Here is a 20,745-nt window from a genome sequence, read left to right on the forward strand (position 1 = left end):
AAGAAATAATCCTTGGCAAATTGAAGGGTGAAGAATGAATTTCCACGACTCATTGAAGAAAATCGAGAAAAAAACTACTTTTAAAAATCACAAGAAATAAATATTGCACAAATACCAAACTCCCAGAGTTGAAAATTTTATTAATGAAAACAATTGTGTCATTAATGAACAATGAAGAAACCTTTATATAGGCTAGCTAGGTACATCCAAATAAAACTCTAAATTATACTAAAACTCTAATTAATCTAAACAAGATATAATTTTAAACAAAACTTTCTTGTTAACATAAAACTCCTAAATAACTTAAAATACTTAATAATTATAAAAGCTTTGTAATAAAAAAATAAAAAAATGATAAGAGATAATAAATACAATATTAGGCTCATGTATAATAAAAATTAAGCCTAGGACCTGAACCCAATATGAAACCCCTAAGCTTGTAGGATTGATTGGGGTCCTTGAAATTAAACGCTTAAGCTTGCTAACATTATCCACATGGGCTTGTCATAATAGATTAAGAGTTTAGGCCCACAAACAAAATTAATCCCCTCTAATTCATCCCCGCTCCAAATTCCCTGGTCTTGACGCTTCAACTCTTCTTCTCAATTTCTTTTTTGTGATAAAGTCTTGAACAAATAAGTTGAGGTTTGACTTTAGCTGCTTGGATTCGGATTTCGTGATTAGGCCTTGAGGGAAACTAATCACATCTCTATTATGGCCTTTGAATTGGATCGAGCTGCTCATATTATTCCCCCTCTACAAAAAGGATTCGTCCTCAAATCTACCATATCAAAAAGAGAAAAGTCAGCAACATTAAAAGTGACACAAAGATTATCCTCACCGAAAAGATCGATTTGATATGCATTGTCGTTAATGCGCTTGAGTACTTGAAAAGGTCCACCACCACGTGGGTTTAACTTTGTCTTGCGTTTAGTCAGACATCATTCTTTTCTCATATGGACCCAAACCCAGTCACCGGGCTCAAAGATAACTTGCTTGCGCCCCTTGTTAGCATTTTTGGTGTTCACTTCATTTATTTTGCTGATTCGTTGTCTTGCTTTCTCATGCATGGATTTCACAAATTCAACTTTCATCTCCCCATCTAAATTAGAAATGTTTTCTATAGGCAATGGCACAAGATCAAGTACCTAAGACTTGATTAACTACCTCAGTTTGTCCGTCGATTTGGGGGTGACATGTAGTAGAATATAATAATTTAGTACCAAGCTTACCCCACTACACCTTCCAAAAGTGGCTTAGTAACTTTACGTCTTTGTCAGATACAATGGTGTGAGGTATCCCATGTAGGCGCACCACCTCTCTAATGAATAAGTTAGCCACATGTATAGCATCATCCTTTTTTTGACAAGAAATGAAGTGAACCAATTTTGAAAACCTGTCAACAACAACAAAGATACTATCTCGACCCTTTTTTGTTCATGGCAAACCAAGAACGAAATCCATGGATAAGTCTACCCATGGTGAAGAAGGAATCGAAAAAGGAGTATTGATCCCATGAGGCATTACCTTTGATTTTTCTTGTTTATAAGCAATGCATTTAGAACATATCTTTCCAACATCGTTCTTCATGTGCAGCCAATAAAAATGTTCTTGTAGAATATCTATTGTTTTGGCCACACCAAAGTGTCCTATTAATCCTCCACTATGTGCCTTGTGAATTAATAACTTTCTCATGGAACATTGTCTAACACATAACCTGTTTAAGTGAAAAAGAAACCCATCTACGGGATAAAACTTGTTAAAGGCACCATTCCCACAATTGGAAAAAAAATATTTGCAAAATCAACATCACTTAAGTATAAATATTTTATATGATCAAACTCTAATACTTTAGCATTTAATGTAGTTATCGAAGAATATCTATAAGATAAGGCATCGACAACTATATTTTCTCCACCTGTTTTGTATTTAATTACATATGGGAATATCTCTATAAATTCTACCCATCGAGCTTACCTCTTACTCAAATTACTTTATCCATGTGGCAGCAATTAATGTTGCCAAACTTGTAGAGCTCAAACTAATGTAAGCAACTCATTGTTGTAAGTTGAGTAGTTTAATTGCTCCCCATTCAGTTTTTCACTGAAATATGCGATTGGAATTTTTTCTTGCATCAACACGGCACCAATTCCAATACCTGAAGCATCACATTCAAGTTCAAAAGTATTAGAAAAATCAGGTAATTTAAGAACTAGAGTAGAACATAATTTATCATTTAAGGCTTGAAAAGCCTTTCCAAAGCTTTTCCATACGTAAAGCCCACAAACTTTTTAATAACCTCAGTTAATGGGGCGGCAATAGTGGAGAAATCCTTCACAAAACATCTATAAAAACTTGCTAAACCATGGAAAGATCTCACCTCGATAATTGATTTAGGAGTGGGTCACTACCTAATTTCCTTTACTTTGTCCTTATCGACATGAATACCTTGAGCACTTATTATAAAACCTAAAAAGATTAGTTTATCACAACAAAAAGTGCATTTATCAAGCTTGGAAAATAACTTTTCAGTTCTTAAAATGTCCAAAATATATTTAACATGGAAAACATGATCATCTAAAGAAGTTGGGTAAATTAGAATATCATTAAAATATACTACCACAAATTTACCCAAATAAGGCCTTAAAACATGATTCATTAATCTCTTGAAAGTACTAGCTGCATTAGTTAGACCGAAAGGCATAACAAGCCACTCATATAATCCAAACTTGGTTAAAGGCTATTTTCCATCCGTCCCCTTCCCTCATGCGAATTTAGTGATAACCACTTTTTAAATCAATTTTAGAAAAAATTGTTGAACCATGTAACTCATAAAGCATGTCATCAAGTCTAGGGATTGGATGTCTATACTTTATAGTTATTTTGTTGATTGGGTGACAATCAACACACAATCGGAATGAACCATCCTCTTAGGCACCTATAGGACAGGGACAACACAGGGGCTCAAACTTTCTCTAATGTACCCCTTTTGTAATAGCTCATCCACTTGCCTTTGTAACTCCTTTGTCTCCTCTGGATTACTTTGGTAAGCTAGACAGTTTGGAATTGTTGCACTGGGTCCTAAGTCAATTTGGTGCTCTATGCCTTGCAAAGGTGGTAAATCTTTAGGTGCCTTATTGAAAACGTCCTTATAATCCTGCAACAGAGTTGTAAAGACACTAGGAAAAAAAATTGTTAAGGTTAGCTAAAGATAAATAATTTTGCCTAAACCTCACAAGGGTACAAGGTTATTTGTGGCATAGGGTTCTCATCACATCTTTTTTACTTGTAAATAAATTTCGCACTCTGTTTTTACCATTATAGGGTTCACTCACTATTGGATCATTTGTATTTTGACCTTTATCACTAATGGCCTCTTTTCTCTCTGCCTTTTCAATTATATCTTTCTTCCCTATAACCCCATCACAAAACTTTTTCATCTTCAGTTGATCATTGTGTACGTCTTTTGGATCCAAAGGGGCTAGAGTAAATTTCTTTCCTTTAAACACAAGGGAGTAATGGTTCAATTTACCATGGTGCACTACATCACGATCATATTGCCATAGTTTACCAAGACGCAAATGGGCGGCATGCATGAGAACTACATCACACCAAATCTCGTCAGAGTAATTTTCAATTTTGAATGCAATTAAGGACTATTTAACTACCGTAACTTCAATCCATTTAATACTTCTATTATTCGATTCAATCCACAATTCATGTTTATGCAAAATTACCATTTTACCGCTTACATTTTAACTTTTCACAACTAGTCCTTAAGCTCATAAATTGAAATCTAAGCATTTTCATCCCCCATTCAAGCTAACCAATTTTATTAGGTACCTATATCAACCCATACAAACCATCATTTCATGAATTTAACGTGAACTTTTACTAATTTTACAAACAAGTCCCTAAATGAAATTTTCATCAAAAATCACTTTACAAAACTTGTTTATTTATCAGCAAGGACTCAAAATCTATCATTAAACATCAAGAACCACACCAAATCTTTCATGGCATAACCCTCAATCTTTAACAGTTGTACAAATTGGTCCTCGGGCTAGCTAGATTAAGCTACAACGATCCCGAAAACATAAAAATCATTAAAAACTAACCTTAAAACACCAACTTGCAAGAGCTAGACTTAGTCGAATCTTCAAAGCATCAAAATGGTGTGTTTTTTAACCCTAAAAATTAGTGGACAAGACAACTAATGGATGATACCATCTTTTTATTTTCTTTTAGTTTATTTTTTATTAAATTACCATTTTAACCTTATTTAATAACCATATAAAACATTAAAATCATGCCCATATTTATCCACTATAAACTTAAATGGTTTACTTACCATTTAAGTCCTTTAATTTAAAATTCCATAGTCATTTGTCCCTTTTAAATAATAGAACTCTACTTTTATACTTTTTACGATTTAGTCTTTTTCAAGTAATTAATCATGCAAACATCAAAATTTCCTAAAAAAATTTTAATACGACCTTACTAACATCCCATAGATATTGAAATAATAAAATAATAATTTAATCATCAGATTTGTGGTCCCAAAACCACTATTCTGATTTTATTGAAAACAGGCTGTTATAGGCACAACTACCACTATCAACAATAAGAGAACACAACTTTCCTTGAATCAAGCACCTTGAGTGGAATATGTTAGTCTATTTCACTATGTCAAAATCATCCTTTACTTGAATACTAAGGGTTGTCACACTACAAGACAATGGGACTTAAGCAAATCCTCCCCATTAGTGGTTTTGGAGCCTCTTTTTAGTGAAATCGAAACAGTGGTTTTGGGACTACAAATTTGACTTCAAAAAATTTATTTTAACATTATTTTAATTTTTACATCATGTTAGTAGTGTTTCATAAAAATTTCGTGAAGAAATTTTATTGTTTGAATGTTTAATTTGATAAAAATGACTAAATCGTAAAATGTAAAATTTGGGTTTACTAGAAAAAGGTGTCAATTTGCTATGAAATTGAAGTATGAGTGGCTTTAAAAGGTAATTAGACCATTATAATTAGTGCACAAATTTGGACATTATTTTAGTATGTTTAAAGGTTTATAAGTAAGGTTAATTTTGTAATTAATAAAACAAACTAACATTAAAATAAGAAAAACGAAAGGTACCATCTTTCTTCTTCATTCTTCATCCAAAAATTAACCTAGGAAGAAATTAAAGACCATCCAAGCATTCGTCCAACCTTTATTCTTATGCATGTAAGTAGTTTTCATCTCATTTTTAATGATTTCTATGTTTTTGGAGTCGTTGTAGCTTAATCTAGCTAGCCCGAGGACTAATTTGCAAATCTATTAAAAGTCTAAGGTTTTACAATCAATGTATATTAGTTGTTTTTTTTTATTTTTCATGGATGAAAATGAATGTTTGATGATAGTTGAGCAACTTTTGTAAAGGAATTTTTGATGAATTTGTCATTTAGGGATTTAATTAAAAAATAGAAAATGTTCATGGTAAAAATGTGAAATAAATGGAAAATAGGGATTGCTAGGGACTTCATGGATATTCAGCTAGTATGGGTTGGCACTAAATTGCATGAATTTTTATTTTAATGAGTTAGGGACTAAATTGTAATGAATTCAAAATTTTAGGGGCGAAAGCGTAAATTTTCTAAAATAAGATTTTTGGATTAAATTGAATAGAATTAAATTTGAATGAGCTAACTTTGATTATATAGATAAAAAAAGCAACGTACAAATTTAGATCGGGGAAAAGAAAAAGTATTGGATTAATCGATCGTATTTCTTTGTCCATGTTTGAGGTAAGTTCCTTAATTTAGATACCATTCAATTATGTTTGATTTAAATGCTTCCATGTTATATATTTTTATATTATGACTCTACGAAAATATCCAATGAAGTTTCGACGAATTTCAGATCACGTTTGAACCTTAGGAATATATAGGATACAAATGAAATGTCATTAAGGGTTACAGTGTTTTGAGTGCTGGTCTTGTACGTCCTACAGGTTGTTGAGTTACCGGCATGTGTTACGATTACTTTACAGCTTGTGTGAGCAGCACCGTGTAGCTATGTCCTAACCGATAGATTGTGTGAGCAAACCCACTTATGGCTCAAGAGACAGCATTTATATGAGATATGAGATAGTAGTGGTTTCGACCACATGTAAGCACATAGTGTGCGAGATTTCTGAGTATTCGATATTATTCTAGAGGTTCAACGGGTATGAAAAAGGGAAGGTTACACAAATGCTTCAATAAGTGGTGCTTTGAAAGTATAAAAAGGTATGAGTTGATGAGGTTTGAAAAATCCTTAGCCATATGCTTAAAAATATGAATGCTTATAAGTAGTGTGTATAAAAGCTATGATGTTTTGAGATGATTTGCTAAACTATGTGATTATCTAACTTGAAAGGTTATTGTTGCTTAGGCTAATGCCAAGTCATATTGGATTACCTTAAATTGTTTTTATGCTTATAAATTGAAATGGTAAGCTTTGTTTATGAACTATGAACTTACTAAGCATTACATGCTTACTTTGTGTTATTCCTTTTGTGTTTCTAGATAATCGAAAGCTCGTTTGGGTTGGAAGGTTGTCGGAGATCCATCACACTATCCATCGGCTAAATCGGTAGATTTTAATGATTTTGAGTCATGGTTATAATGGATGTACAGGTGTCTTCTTTAATGAACTGAGCCATTATGTGTGACTTGTATATATGATTGTATAGTTGTTGATCTAGGCTGGTATGAGACACTTCGGATTGAATCAGATGAGTCGAGCGAGTTGCCTATTGTTATTCTAGCTATTTTCGCACAGAAATACTTGAGAAAGGGTTACGATGCGTACCTTGCCTATGTTTTGGATTATAAAGTGTCTAAGTTGAAACTTGAATCAATACATGTGGTTTGTGAATATCCCAATGTATTTCTGAGAGAGTTACCCAGACTATCACCAACCAGAGAGGTCGAATTTGCTATTGGGTTAGTATCGGGAACATGACCAATATCGATAGCTCTGTATAGAATGGCTCCTATAGAGTTGAAAGAGTTGAAAGCTCAGTTGCAAGAGTTAACAGATAAAGGTTTTACATGACTCAGTTTCTCGCCTTGGGGTGCACCGATTCTGTTCGTTAAGAAAAATGACAGGTCAATTAGAATGTGTATCGATTATCGATATCTCAACAAAGTTACGATTAAGAATAAGTATCCATTGTCACGAATTGCTAATTTGTTTGATCAATTGAAAGGTGCAACGATATTCTCGAAGATTGATCTACGTTCTGGTTATTACGAGTTGCGGGTTAAAGATTTAGATGGGCCGAAAATTGCATTCAGGCCCAAGTACAGACATTACGAATTCCTTGTAATGTTGTTTGGTTTAATTAACGCACCTGCAATATTTATGGTTTTGATGAATAGAATTTTCAAACCGTATTTAGACTGATTTGTCATGGTTTTTATTGATGACATTCTGATGTATTCCTAAGACGAGACGAAACATGTTGAGCACTTGAGAGTTGTACTGTAAACCTTGCGTGATAAAAAATTGTTTGCCAAATTTAGCATATGTGAGTTTTGGCTTTGAGAAGTCGATTTTTTAGGACATATAGTATCAGCTGAAGGCATTACCATTGATCCAAGCAAAATTTCAGCAGTTCTTGACTAGAAACCTCCAAGAAATGTATCGAAAGTTGGAAGTTTCTGGGATTAGCTGGTTATTATAGAAGATTCATTAAAGGATTCTCGATTGTAGCTACTCCCATGATACGACTTTTACAGAAAGATATGAAGTTCGAATGGTTAGAAAAATATCAGTAAAGTTTCAATCAGTTGAAAGCACTGTTGACTGAGGCACCAATTTTATTACAGCCAGAATCGGGTAAAGAATTTGTGATTTTCAGTGATGCATCTTTAAATGGTTTAGGTTGTGTGTTGATGTAGGAAGGTAAAGTGATAGCTTATGCTTCCAGACAATTAAAGCTGCATGAAAAAAATTACACGACACATGATTTAGAGTTGGCAACAATTATGTTTGCGTTAAAGATTTGGCGACACCATTTATATGGCGAAAAATGTCACATTTATACCAACCATAAGAGTTTGAAGTATTTAATGTTGCAGAAAGATGGCTCAAGTTATTGAAAGACTATGATTTGATTATTGATTATCATCCGAGCAAAGCAAATGTAGTAGTTGGTGCTCTGAGTAGAAAATATTTATTTGCTTTGTGAGCGTTTAATACGCAATTGACATTGTCTGTTAATAGTTTGATTTTAGCTGAGTTAAAAGCTAAATCATTGTTCTTACAAAAGATTTGCGAAGCTCAAAAATGCGATGATGCGTTGATAGTTAAACAAAAATTTGTGAGTCGACTCCTGATTCAGACTTTCAGATTGGGTCCGATGATTGCTTACTTTTTAGAAGAAGAGTTTGTGTACCGAGGTATTCGGAGTTAATTCAGAAGATTTTGTATGAAGCTCATTGTAGTAGATTGTTTGTTCATCCTGGTAGCACTAAAATGTTCAATTATTTAAAACGGATGTATTGGTGGCCAGGAATACATTGAATTTCAAATCGACGATAGAGTATTTCTAAGAGTATCTCCTTGGAAGAGAGTTCTTCGTTTTGGTCGCAAAGGGAAGCTTAGCCCGTGATTTATCATACCATATGAGTTCACTGAAAGAATAGGGATAGTGGCATATCGACTATCTTTACCGTCAAAGTTGGAAAAGATTCATAATGTGTTTCATGTATCTATGTTATGACGGCACCAATCAAATCCTTCGCATATCATTTCACAGACAGATGTTGAAATTCGGCCTGATATGCACAGTGAAGAACTTATCAGAATTTTGGAACAAGAGGTTAAAGAGCTAAGAAACAAAAGCATAGCTTTAGTAAAGGTTCTTTGGCAACGTCACGGGATTGATGAAGCCACCTGGGTACTCGAGGAAGCTATGAGAAATCAATATCCTAATCTATTTTCTGGTAAGATTTTTAAGGACAAAAATTTCTTAAGGAGAAGAGTTGTAACAACATGTTTTCAGTGAAATTGGAATAATGGTTTCAGGACGGCAATTCGACATTAAAAAATTTATTTTAGTATTATTTTAATTTTTACATCATGTTAGTACTGTTGCATAAAACCTTCGTGAAGAAATTTTATTGTTTGCATGTTTAATTTGATAAAAAGGACTAAATCGCATAAAGTGCAAAATTTGGCTTCTATTAGAAAACGGTGTTAATTTGCTATGAAAATGAAACATGATTGGCTTTAAATGGTAATTATACCATTAATATAATTAGTGGACAAATTTTGATATTATTTTAGTATGTTTAAAGGTTTATAAGTAAGGTTAGTTTTTTAATTAATAAAATAAACTAACATTACAACAAGAAAAAGGAAAGCTACCATCTTTGTTCTTCATTCTTCAAGTGAAAATTAACCTAGAAAGCCATTAGAGACCATCCAAGCATTTGGACAACCTTTATTCTTATGCATGTAAGTTTTATTCATCACGTTTTTATTGATTTCTTTGTTTTTAGAGTCGTTGTAGCTTAATATAGCAAGCCCGGGGACTAATTTGAAAAAATGTTAAAATTATAAGGTTTTGCCATCAATGTATATTAGTTTCTTTTATGGTTGATGGATGAAAATGAATGTTTGATGATAGTTGAGCAACTTTTGTAAAGGAATTTTTGATGAATTTGTCATTTAGTGTTTTAATTGAAAATTAGAAAATGTTCATGGTAAAAATACGAAATAAATGGAAAATAGGGCTTGCTAGGAACTTAATGGATATTCAGCTAGCATGGGTTGGTACTAAATTCCATGAATTTTCATTTTTATGAGTTAGGAACTAAATTGTAATGAATTCAAAATTTTAGGGCAAAAGTGTAACTTTTCTAAAACATGATTTTTGGATTAAATTGAATAGAATGAAATTTAAATGAGCTAAATTTGATTATATACATCAAGAAAAGCAACGTACGAATTTAGATCGGGGAAAAGAAAAAGTATTGGATTAATCGATCATATTTCTTTGTTCATTTTTTAGGTAAGTTCGTTAATTTAGATAGCATTGAATTATGTTTGATTTAAATTCTTCCATGTTATATATTTTGATATTATGACTCTATGGAAATACCCAACGAAGTTTCGACAACTTTCGAATCCCGTTTAAACCTTAGGAATATATAGGATACAAATGACATGTCATTAGAGGTTACCATGTTTCGGGTGCTGGTCTTGTATGTCCTACCAGTGGCTAGTTACCAGCATGTGTTCTGGTTACTTGACAGCTTGTGTGAGCAGACCCACTTATGGCCCGAGAGAGAGTATTTATAGGAGATATGAGATAGTAGTAGTTTCGACCACATGTTAGCACATAGTGTACGAGATTCTCGAGTATCCGATATTATTCTAGTGGTTCAACGGGTATGAAAAAGCCAAGGTTCATCAAATGCTTCAATAAGTGGTGCTATGAAAGTATAAAATGATTGTATTGTTGTTGATCTAGGTTGGTATGATGTTATGAATATTTGGTGATTTGTTTGATAGTTATCTTATTGTGGTGGTAATTAAAATTATGGAAATGAGATGAGGTTTGTTGTGGTCATTTATGAATTGTTGGTTGTTATGGATTGAGGTAGTACATTATATGGTTAACGGTTAAATTTGATGGCTTAGGTGTGGTTGGCTTTAAGTCAAATTTGTATGGTACATGTTATTTATGAAAATGATCTTTTTGTACTGGTTGTGCATGCATTTTTGTATATGAACATATGGATAAATGCAGCATTGAAATTTTTCAATTGATAGTTTAATTTATGAATGAAATGGTTAGTTGTTTAGGTAAGTGTTATTGTTGCAATTAAGGTGTCATTTTGGCATTTTTATTGAATGGATAGTTTCTATGTTATGTAAGCTTGAATATGCATATGTAAAGTGTGTTTGAATGCTTGATTATAGATACAATTGGCTTGTGCATAAGGTGTGAGATTGGGTGAGAAAAATGCCTTGGAAATGGCCTATTTTTCATCCACACGGGTAGAGACACGGGCGTGTGTCTTAGCCATGTGTGACACACGGCTAGGCAACACGGCCGTGTGTCCCTGGTAGCTTTAAAAGGGTTGCAAGTCAGACTGTTACACGACTTAGCACACGGCCTAGTACACGGGTGTGTGAGGTTATTTCAAAGGGTACACGGCCTGGCACACGGGCGAGTGGCTTGGCCGTGTGACCTAAGTCAGTGAGTTACACGGGTACAGACAAGGGCTAGGACACGACCGTGTGTCCCTAATTCTAATACCCATACGACCTTGTGACCCCTGCAATTTGAAAAATTCTAACTTTTTTTGAAAAAATTCATATGTTTTTTATTTAGTCCCGATTAGTTTCAAATATCCTTTTAAGGCCTCGAGGGCTCGTAATAGGGACCGAATGTATGTTTTTTGTTTATGTTGCTATGATTTACGGTGTGATTTGTTTATGTTAATAAAATGTTCTTTATGTGATATTCTGCTCCAGTAATACTCCATAGCCCTAATCCAGTGACGGATACAGGTTAGAGGTGTTACATTTATTAGTATCAGAGCTACGATTTAGCCGATTCTCAGACTGAACGTAGCGTATGTGAGTCTAGATATACATGCCATTATATAACCTGTGATAGTGTGATATCTCTTGACCGTTTTAAAATATATTTTCATTTAGTAATGGATGCCAACCAAGCTGACTCCGATGATGTAGAAAGTAACAAGCAAGCCTTCATTTACGGACAGTGTCGTCTGGTTCGAGGCCCGTATATGAGGGCTGGGAAGGAGAGGCTAAAGAAGCCTTCTTTCGAATGATGAACTAGTGGTTCACAGAGTTTGTCCGAACAAATCCGACTACTTAACAACCTCCACCCCTACCTGTTCCCCAACCGATTCCCGTGGTACCTCAAGGTTTGGAACCTTTACGCGTGAGTAAGCCGCCTGTTGATAAAATCTGCAAATATGGGGCCAAAAAATTTAGGGCTACAATTGATGATGATATTGAGTGAGCTGAGTTTTGGTTAGAGAATATGATCAGAGTCTTTGATGAGTTATCATGTTCACTAACCTAATCTGTTAAATGTGTTGTATTTCTATCGAAAGATTTAGCCTATCAATGGTGGAATATGTTGAGTTCTGTGATTTTGAGAGAGCGGGTAGACTGGGAATTTTTCCAAACCGAGTTCAGGAAGAGATATATAAGTCAAAGGTTTCTCTATCACAAGCGCAAAGAATTTCTTGAGCTTAAACAAGGTCGTATGACAGTATCTGAATATGAAAGAGAATTTGTTGATTGAGCAAGTATGCCCGAGAATGCATTCCAACCAAAGTGTCTCTGTGTAAACGATTTGAAGGCGGATTGAACAAGGATATAAAACTTCTAGTCAGGATTCTCAAACTGAAAGAATTTGTCATTTTTGTTGATAGAGCACATAAAGCCGAGGAGCTTAGTAAAGAGAAAACAACAACCGATTTTGAAGCTAGAGATTCAAGAAAGAGATCAACTAGGAATTCGTATCATTCATCATTGAAAAGATTGAAAGATTACCATAATCGTTCGATCGCTTCAGTGGGATATCCTAGTAGAGATTGTGGTAAGCAACATGCAAATTCTAAAGCTCAAGGTACATCAATAGCAAGTGTTGGCACTGTGAAAGCCAACAAACCTGATTGTCAACGATGTGGACAACGACATTTTGGTGAATGCTGGATGAAAGGCGGAGCTTGTTTCAAATGTGGTTTGCAGTAACATTTTATTCGGGATTGTCCAGAGTTACCTGAAAAAGACAAGATTTAGATTGTTCAACTAAGTAATATAATTGCAAGAGGGAGACCGCTGAGGAACCCTAGGAATGTGGATAATAGACGTAGTGTGACTAAGGACTCTGGTTTGAGGTTCGAGGCATGATCACTAGTAAGAGCCTATGCGATCCGTGCGCGTGAAGAAGCTTCTGCTCCAAATATTATTGCTGGTACATTTTCTATCTCTGACACAAAAGTTATTGCTCTGATTGATCCTGGATCAATAATATAAATATGTATATTAAAGTATGCTAAAGTGAAAACTATGTGATATGTGAAAATGCGAGTATGATACATGCATATGTGTAAAATTTGAGAAATATGAGTTACGAGCATGAATATGCAAAAAAATGTAAAAAGTGAAACATATGTGTTAAAATGGCCATATCACATGCATAGGACGGGATTATGAAATAAGGAAGCTATGTGGCAGTTTAATTGCGATTATGTGGTCGTTATCGGCAATTATGTGGTGCCTTGTCCATGATGTGTTATGTGACTGTTTATTGGCATCTATATGGTGGCTTGTCCACAAATAGTGTGTTATCGGATGGACGAGTTTTGGGGAACTCGATATTGGAGTGTAGCGAAGATGGGTAGGAAATCTTCTGAAATGTGCATTATTACATAAGCATAACTTGTTATGTTCATTAAATCTGATGATATGTGAATTTTGTGAAAGTTATATTTATGATTATTAGGATGTGTTATGCTACGTGTTGAAATATATGTTTGTGACGATCTCACACTGAGCTTTTTAAAGCTCACCCATGTTATGTGTGTATCTCAAGTAATCCTCGTAATTTGGCTCAGATTTAGATCTTCAGGGGGCTCTCGAACTAATGATCTCTTGGTCATGGGTACTTTTTTTAATAATGTGGGGCTTTTACTAACTATATGAGTTCATTTTGGATTTCTATTATGGACTTTAATTTGGGTTTGTCTTAATAACTTTTTGGACTTTATTTTTAAATTCTGAAGTATGGCATGGATTTCTATTTTGATATTTTGGGATAATATTCAATGAATTATTTTTATATGATTTTTAAACGAATAATAAACATTTTAGTAATTATTAGCCGCTACAAATTTGTGATTTAAAAATTAAGTTACAGTATGAATATTTTTAATTAAAAAGGAACAAATAAATTTTTATTGAAAGGAACACGATGTTTTAAAAATGACATATTTCCAAGACAAGTGAGTTTTTCTTATAAAAACGTTTTGGCCATCTCTATGGCCCATGTAATTACTCAGATTGGGTTGTAGAGTCTAGGCCCGATCTGAGGGGTTAAACAGCTCGACCCGAAGGTCCACCTGAAAAGTGGAAGGGTTTGGGTAAAAATATAGGCCCAAAAAATGGGCTTGGGTAAAAAATAAGGCCCATTTAGAAAACTAGCCTCGGGTAAGGTTTTTTTGGCCTAACCCGAATATGCAAAAAAAATTGTTATTTTTTTTACTATTTTTATTGTTTTGTTGTTATTTTATTTTATTTTTCACTATTTTGCTACAATTTCACTATTATGTTACTGCTATTTTGTTATTAGTGTTTAAATATTGTATAACTCTTATTTTATTATTAATTTCGTTACTATTTTAGAGGCATTTGCTTGTCAAGTTGCACTTATCTTAGTGTTATTTAAGCATATTTATTTTTTAATTTATTTTTAATTTGTTGGGAAATATTTATTTTAATATTTTTAGTATTTTTGATGAATTATATATATATTTTAAAAGTATATAAAAAAATTAATACGGGCGGGCCGGGTCGGACTCAAGTTTTAGTATTTTTATCCGGGCTGGACTTAGGCAAAATTTTAGGCTCATTTTTCAAGTTGGGCCTGGGCCTAGCCTAGTCCGGCCATGGACACCTCTACTTGTGGCTATTCTGTTCTTTTGTTGTTCTTTTGTCTTTGAGTTGCTTTTGATTTATTTTCGGTGCTATGGAGAATTTTTATTGTGAATTGTCACTTTTGGAAAGCTAAGCTGACTTAGACGGATTTGAAATTAAAAAATTATCTAAAGTCACACGAATTGCGAGACTAAAATTCTATCCTTGCCGCACTAATCAATCTATAAATTTTAAAAATTTCCTATTGTTTTTTAGTGCAAATGTTTGGGATCAGGTTTGCTCAAAGGTTCTTCGTATTTTAAATGTGCGGGCACTTATGAATCCGAATTATTAAGTCTACCAATTATGGTTTGGGAGAAATAAGTAGTGTTTCTAGGGCCTTTGCAATAGAATCAAACGGAGAAAATCAAGGGTTGGTGTAATCGTTACTTATCTCAAGGGGATGTGAGGTTTTAATTAAATCTATATTACTTGAGACTGCATTTTCATTATGTGATTAAAATGACTTTAATTATAAACTTTTATTGGTGGCAGGGCCCTAACAAGCGTGGCATCCACTGGGTACAATGGCAACAATTGTGTGCCAAGCCCAGTGGAGGACAAGGTTTTTGTGGTCTGACGAAGTTCAATATATCCAGTTTTAAGGTTAAATATTTTTCTAATTGTGATTTTTTACGGAATAATCTGCCTTTATCCTGCCATTCCTTTCGGAGTGCAAAAGGATTATTGGAAAATGGTATTCGTTGGGTCTTTTCTAGTTTTGTTACCATTGCTTGTTACTTGCAATCAGGAAGTCTTACTTGATTCATGCTCTTTTTTAAACTATAACACTGAAAAATGACATGCATCAAGTAAATCTAACATAGGTTGCTATTCTTTTATTCAAGAAAAGAAAAATATGTATGGTTCATAATACAGTTACAAACAAATCAGAGTTCAAGCTTCAGCATATTGTTCTTTCAAGTTTCACGTATTGTTCTTTCCAAACCTAGGCTATCAACCTGGGTTTCAACAACTGCATTAACCTTAACCCTTAATTTAATCTGGCAAAAGAATCAAATATATTAAAAAATTCTATCTAATTGTGGGAACCACTTGTTTGTTCCTCCTATTTTTGGGTCTCAATTAGAACCCCACAAGCTGTGTGTACTGAGAATATGCTTCTGACTGCATTGCGATCGGGGCCCTTAAAATATAAGGCGGAAGATCAAATGCATCAATAAATTCCCCGGCAATATTTCGAACTTGGAAACTCAAGTACTGTGTGAGCTTGTTGATTGCCTGAGTGGAGGAAAAAAATGTAATGAAACCTCACAAAAATTGTATCTATAGCAAGTCTAATAACTCGAATATACACAAATATTAGGACGTGTTATAACCGTGCATGAGATGTTTATAGTCATTCCTGTTCTCCAGGGATGGTAACAATATAAAAAGAGCCCCTTTTATATCTTATAAAGTCTAAACTGTTCTGAATAACACTATACCTTAGCTTTGTTTGGTGCAACATAATCAACATTACGGTATGTTCCTATGTCTTTCCAGATCCGATCCAGGGCATACAGATCGCATAAAAGTTTTAGAGCAGCTTGACTGCTTGCATCAGGACAGCTGAAAATTACATTCAAAACAATTAAGAAACTCAAATTTATATATGTGGCAAGTAGAAAGAAAAGGAATGAATTTGGTGGCTGAGTTTAGGAAGTACTTCTGAACAGCTTCAATAAACTTTGCGAGGATGACAGATTCAATATGAGACTCTGCAAGTGTGAGAAGGTGATTCAGACACCTATTCCAAGCACCAAAGCTGCCAAGAGTTTTGGTGTGCTTTTGTAGTCGTGCTGCTACACTTTGAAGAAGTCTTGACGTTCGGTACTGCATACCAAAATTGTAAAAGATTGTGTTACTTGCAGTTTAAACTGACAAAACACTGAATTACAATAATGAAGAAAACACTCACCCGGAAAGCATCCAACTGAAATTTAGGGTCTCGCAAGTGATCTTCACTTTCCCAACGGGCAGTTACAGGATTTGGCTGAGACAAGTATGTGTTCATAGATTCTCTCAAGTAGCTCCATGTGACAGAAAGAGCACCACCTTGGAACTTGTCCTTGTATTGCTTCAATAAATCTGCAGCTACCTACATCCCAGTAAAAGGTTCTTATGAAGTTTATCAATGTTAAGACCAGACTACAATACATATTAGGTTCCGATGAAGGAAAACAATCCAAAGGCCCTTGCATACAGAACTGATACTAATGACTGATGAGAAGATTGGTGTCATCGGTAAAAGACAGTTGTTAACAAACTAAATCCCCCCCCTGAACCACATTTCCAGTCCCCGAAAAAAGAATAAAACACTTCAGAATAACAAAGTCAACAAATTTCCCTATTGCCTTAAATAAACATAACAAAAAAAATCTAATCAGACCCAAGGAGTCCATGTAAATGGATCAACAACAAGGTTCTATAACACATTTTAAAAAAATGCAGGTCATAGCGACAAAAGAGCTGCTATATGTCAGGAGAAGAAATGAAGAGGAATCAAAGAAAGGATAAGCGGTGACCATATTTGAAGAATCATGATGAATGGATGTAGAAGGCATGATAAGATTGGCCATCTAATTTCTAAGTGGTTCATAACTGAATAGAGATTTGAAGAAAAGCTCAGTTAGGCAGTGTACCTAAAGGCTTGGAGTAAAGATGACATTAAACACAAAAGCCATCTAAAGGGGTCACTCCTGATCCTTTTATATACTGTATATCTAACATATTTCTAGACACTTAATTCTTTATACCAAAACTAACATTGTAAATTCTCATGCAAGGTTGTGATATAAAGGGGTTTGTCTTATACCTGTTGCAGAAGTACTGTATTGTCTCCTTCAAATGTCTGGAAAATGTCATGATCATTCCTCAAGGTACCAAACCGGTTGACAGCAGCATACCCATGACCTCCACAGGCTTCCCTGCAGGTACTCAATGACTTTGCTGTAAATGATGTCACATAGGACTTCAGGCCTGCAGAAAGAGCATGCACATCTCCAACCAGTTGTTCATCATGTGTCTTCTTCATCTCTGAATATTTCTCTACCAAATACTGAGTGGCAAAATGAAATGCATAAGTTGAAGCCAACATTGGCATGAGCTTGTGCTGCTGAGATTGATAATCAAGAATGCTGACTTCAGGCTGTTTTGGAGGACCAAACTGCTGACGTAGTAAGGAGTATCGTACTGCAATAGTGACAGCAATCTTGAGGATACCAACTGAAGAATGTGCAAGGCCAACCCTCCCACCTACAAGTTCACCAAGAGTAGCAGCAAAACGTTTGTTTATTGTAGGGAGACTACTTGTGTATTTTCCATCTCGGGTGACATCCCCAAATCGATTAAGAAGATTATCTCGGGGAATTCTAACTGAACGGAATCTCAGTGCTCCATTATCCACCCCATTCAGGCCAATTTTGTGGCCACAATCATTTATTTCAATTCCGGGAAGTGGCTGGTGAGTTTTAAGATCCCTTATTGGCACAATGAAGGCATGGACTCCCATATCAGAAACTCCTTTAGAGTCATGAGTTGGTAAAACCAACCTAGCAAAAACTGTTGCAAACTTGCCATGAACCGCAGCATTGCCAATCCACCATTTAATAGCCCCATCATTTGGTGTGTCAATTATAAATTCATCTGTAATTGGATCAAATGTTGCAACGGTTTGAAGACCTTGAACATTTGAGCCTTTGAGCAAAAATTTGACAGTTTAGTTTGGCATGCAAGCTTGGCAGATTATGAACAAAAAAAAAATCACTTTAAGACAGAAACATGGGGGCACTTTGCAATATTAGAATGATGCTCTAACATGAAAAGCACAGTAACCACTCGCACCATATCATCACAAATATTTTCTTCAGCATAAATTGTCTTCTTTAACTTACTTTATGCCTATAACATGAATTTATTAATAATATAATTACATATTTAATTCACACTCTGTTGCATGCCATGATGAGTTCTAGTGCAGAACAGTAGAAGGATAATTTCAAAGGAAGCACAACAATATACATCTAAGAAACAGAAGAGGGAAAAAAATGTAAATAAATAAAGAACAGACGGCTCACCATGATGTAGTTCTGTCATAGCGAAGCAACCAAGATAATCCAAATTGTCAATACCATCAAAATACTTATCTCGGTGCTTTTTAGTGCCTAAGTTCAACACAGAACCTCCCCAAAGACTGCATAATAAAGCATTCAACATCAACTAACGATATAAATCTAGAAATTCTACAAGCTATATCACGTCGGTTAGCATCATGCATCTATATCAATGAATTTTCATCCATGATACACTTCATTTCATCATCACATTCAATACTTTAACTAACAGTATTTTACCAAGAATAAACTCAGATGCAGTATTCGGTCCACATGAACAATAAAAACATTACCCAAAACAAACCGACCTCCCAAACTCAATCTCCAAGCATTTGTATCCAAAACCCACATACCTAAAACTCAAATTTTAACCCCAACCCCCCACCCCCAAAATATTTCCAATACTAAACCTTTAATGGCAAAAGAGACAGAAAAGCAACAACATATTTACCTATACTGGACACCAAATTTGATACCAAGTGATATATCAATACTCCCAACCGCCTCAGAAATAGCAAAGTACTTAGCAGGATCTTCAACAACATATCTAAAAGGCTTGATCTTTCCTTCTCTAACTAACCCCAAAAGCTGTCTCAAACAAAGCTCCCTGTGTTCTTTCATTGAAATCTCAGTCGGGGTTTGCAAATCAGGCCTTGAGTTAAAAAAATCAAAAATCTTCTCTTGAATTTCCCTATGCTTCCCTCTCATGTAGCTTGAAAGGGAGGCTACGTCGACCTCCTGCTTATTGGCCTTGGCGCAGGTCAGCATGTCGAGCTGAGGTGAACATTGGAGGGGCGGAAGTGGGATCAGGTGAAGGGACAAGCGTTGGATACGACGGGTCACGGTGGCGATGGATGGTTGTGATTTATCCTCGACCTTCTGACTCGGTTCCATAATTTTCTTTAGCCAAAAGAAAACTAAAAACAATGGGGAGGGGAAGTAAAGGGTTTTTTATTTTCCTTTTCTTTTCGTTTCTTTTCTTTCCTTTTCGATTTATCCGGGACGGAATGAGACTGCGAGGGGGGGGGGGGAGATTGAGTAATTTAAAAGAAAAGGTACTGATGACGTGTCATTTTGCCGGTTAGTACGTGGCAATCAACGATTGGATAAGTGGAAGGTAGTTATTTGGCTCGCTTTTCAATGTGGAGAACGGATAAATTGATAACGTGGATGATATGGGCAGATGATAGGGTATAATGTGGGTATACTATCCCCCACCTTTGAATGATTAATGGCTGCCAAATATAATATTACGTTTTCTTTAAAAAGAATTGGATAAGTAAGCATTTAATAATATTGAGATTATATAATACATTCAACGTTTGACATTTTGGAAGAAATGGGGTTTGGCGTGTATTAAAAATAGATATGAATTTTTGTAAATTTAGTTATTAATTTTTATACTTTTTATATTTTTAATTTGATTTTTATTTTTAGTTAAATATGGCCACTAACCAATAAAAAACTAAAATTTAACTATTAATTTTTGAAAAGATAGTCGAAATTTTTTTAATGAGAATACTAACTAAATCGTTAATTTTTAAACATAATAGTCTACATAGCAATCCATGTCTACTCCATAGTTTTTATTTGAATTTTTATGAACTTTTATATTTTTAATTTTAATTTTATAATTTTAAATTATTTATTGACATGACATATAAAACAAATTATGTTATGTTAGCATAATCTGCATATAGATTGTCATGCGAGTTGCCACGTTAACTATAATACTCTAATTTTTATTTCTAAAAAATAATAGAAAAATTAAGTATGTGAAAGGTGAATTAATTATTTAAAATTAAGTGTGAATGGTGGGAAGTAGTAACAAATAAATTGATTTTTTCTTAAGTTGGAAGAAAATAAAAGAAAAGAGAGAAAAGAAAGGAATTTTTTATG

General features: G+C 34.4%; 2 protein-coding genes across 2 annotated transcripts; both read right to left on the reverse strand.

Annotated features, from left to right (window-relative positions):
* Positions 1–2,938: 2,938 nt before the first annotated feature.
* Positions 2,939–3,596, reverse strand: LOC105801126 (uncharacterized). Its single transcript, XM_012632459.1, has 2 exons — positions 3,336–3,596; positions 2,939–3,157 (listed from the first exon to the last, which is right to left on the reverse strand). The coding sequence occupies exons 1-2, from the start codon at positions 3,594–3,596 to the stop codon at positions 2,939–2,941; spliced, it is 480 nt and encodes a 159-aa protein (XP_012487913.1).
* An 11,948-nt stretch (positions 3,597–15,544) lies between these two features.
* Positions 15,545–19,870, reverse strand: LOC105804245 (acyl-coenzyme A oxidase 2, peroxisomal). Its single transcript, XM_012636752.2, has 7 exons — positions 19,298–19,870; positions 18,811–18,926; positions 17,550–18,430; positions 16,653–16,832; positions 16,401–16,567; positions 16,180–16,303; positions 15,545–15,973 (listed from the first exon to the last, which is right to left on the reverse strand). The coding sequence occupies exons 1-7, from the start codon at positions 19,738–19,740 to the stop codon at positions 15,818–15,820; spliced, it is 2,067 nt and encodes a 688-aa protein (XP_012492206.1). The 5' UTR covers positions 19,741–19,870; the 3' UTR covers positions 15,545–15,817.
* Positions 19,871–20,745: the final 875 nt, after the last annotated feature.

Source organism: Gossypium raimondii, chromosome 11 (assembly GCF_025698545.1).
Source record: "Gossypium raimondii isolate GPD5lz chromosome 11, ASM2569854v1, whole genome shotgun sequence".
Classification (NCBI taxonomy): domain Eukaryota; kingdom Viridiplantae; phylum Streptophyta; class Magnoliopsida; order Malvales; family Malvaceae; genus Gossypium; species Gossypium raimondii.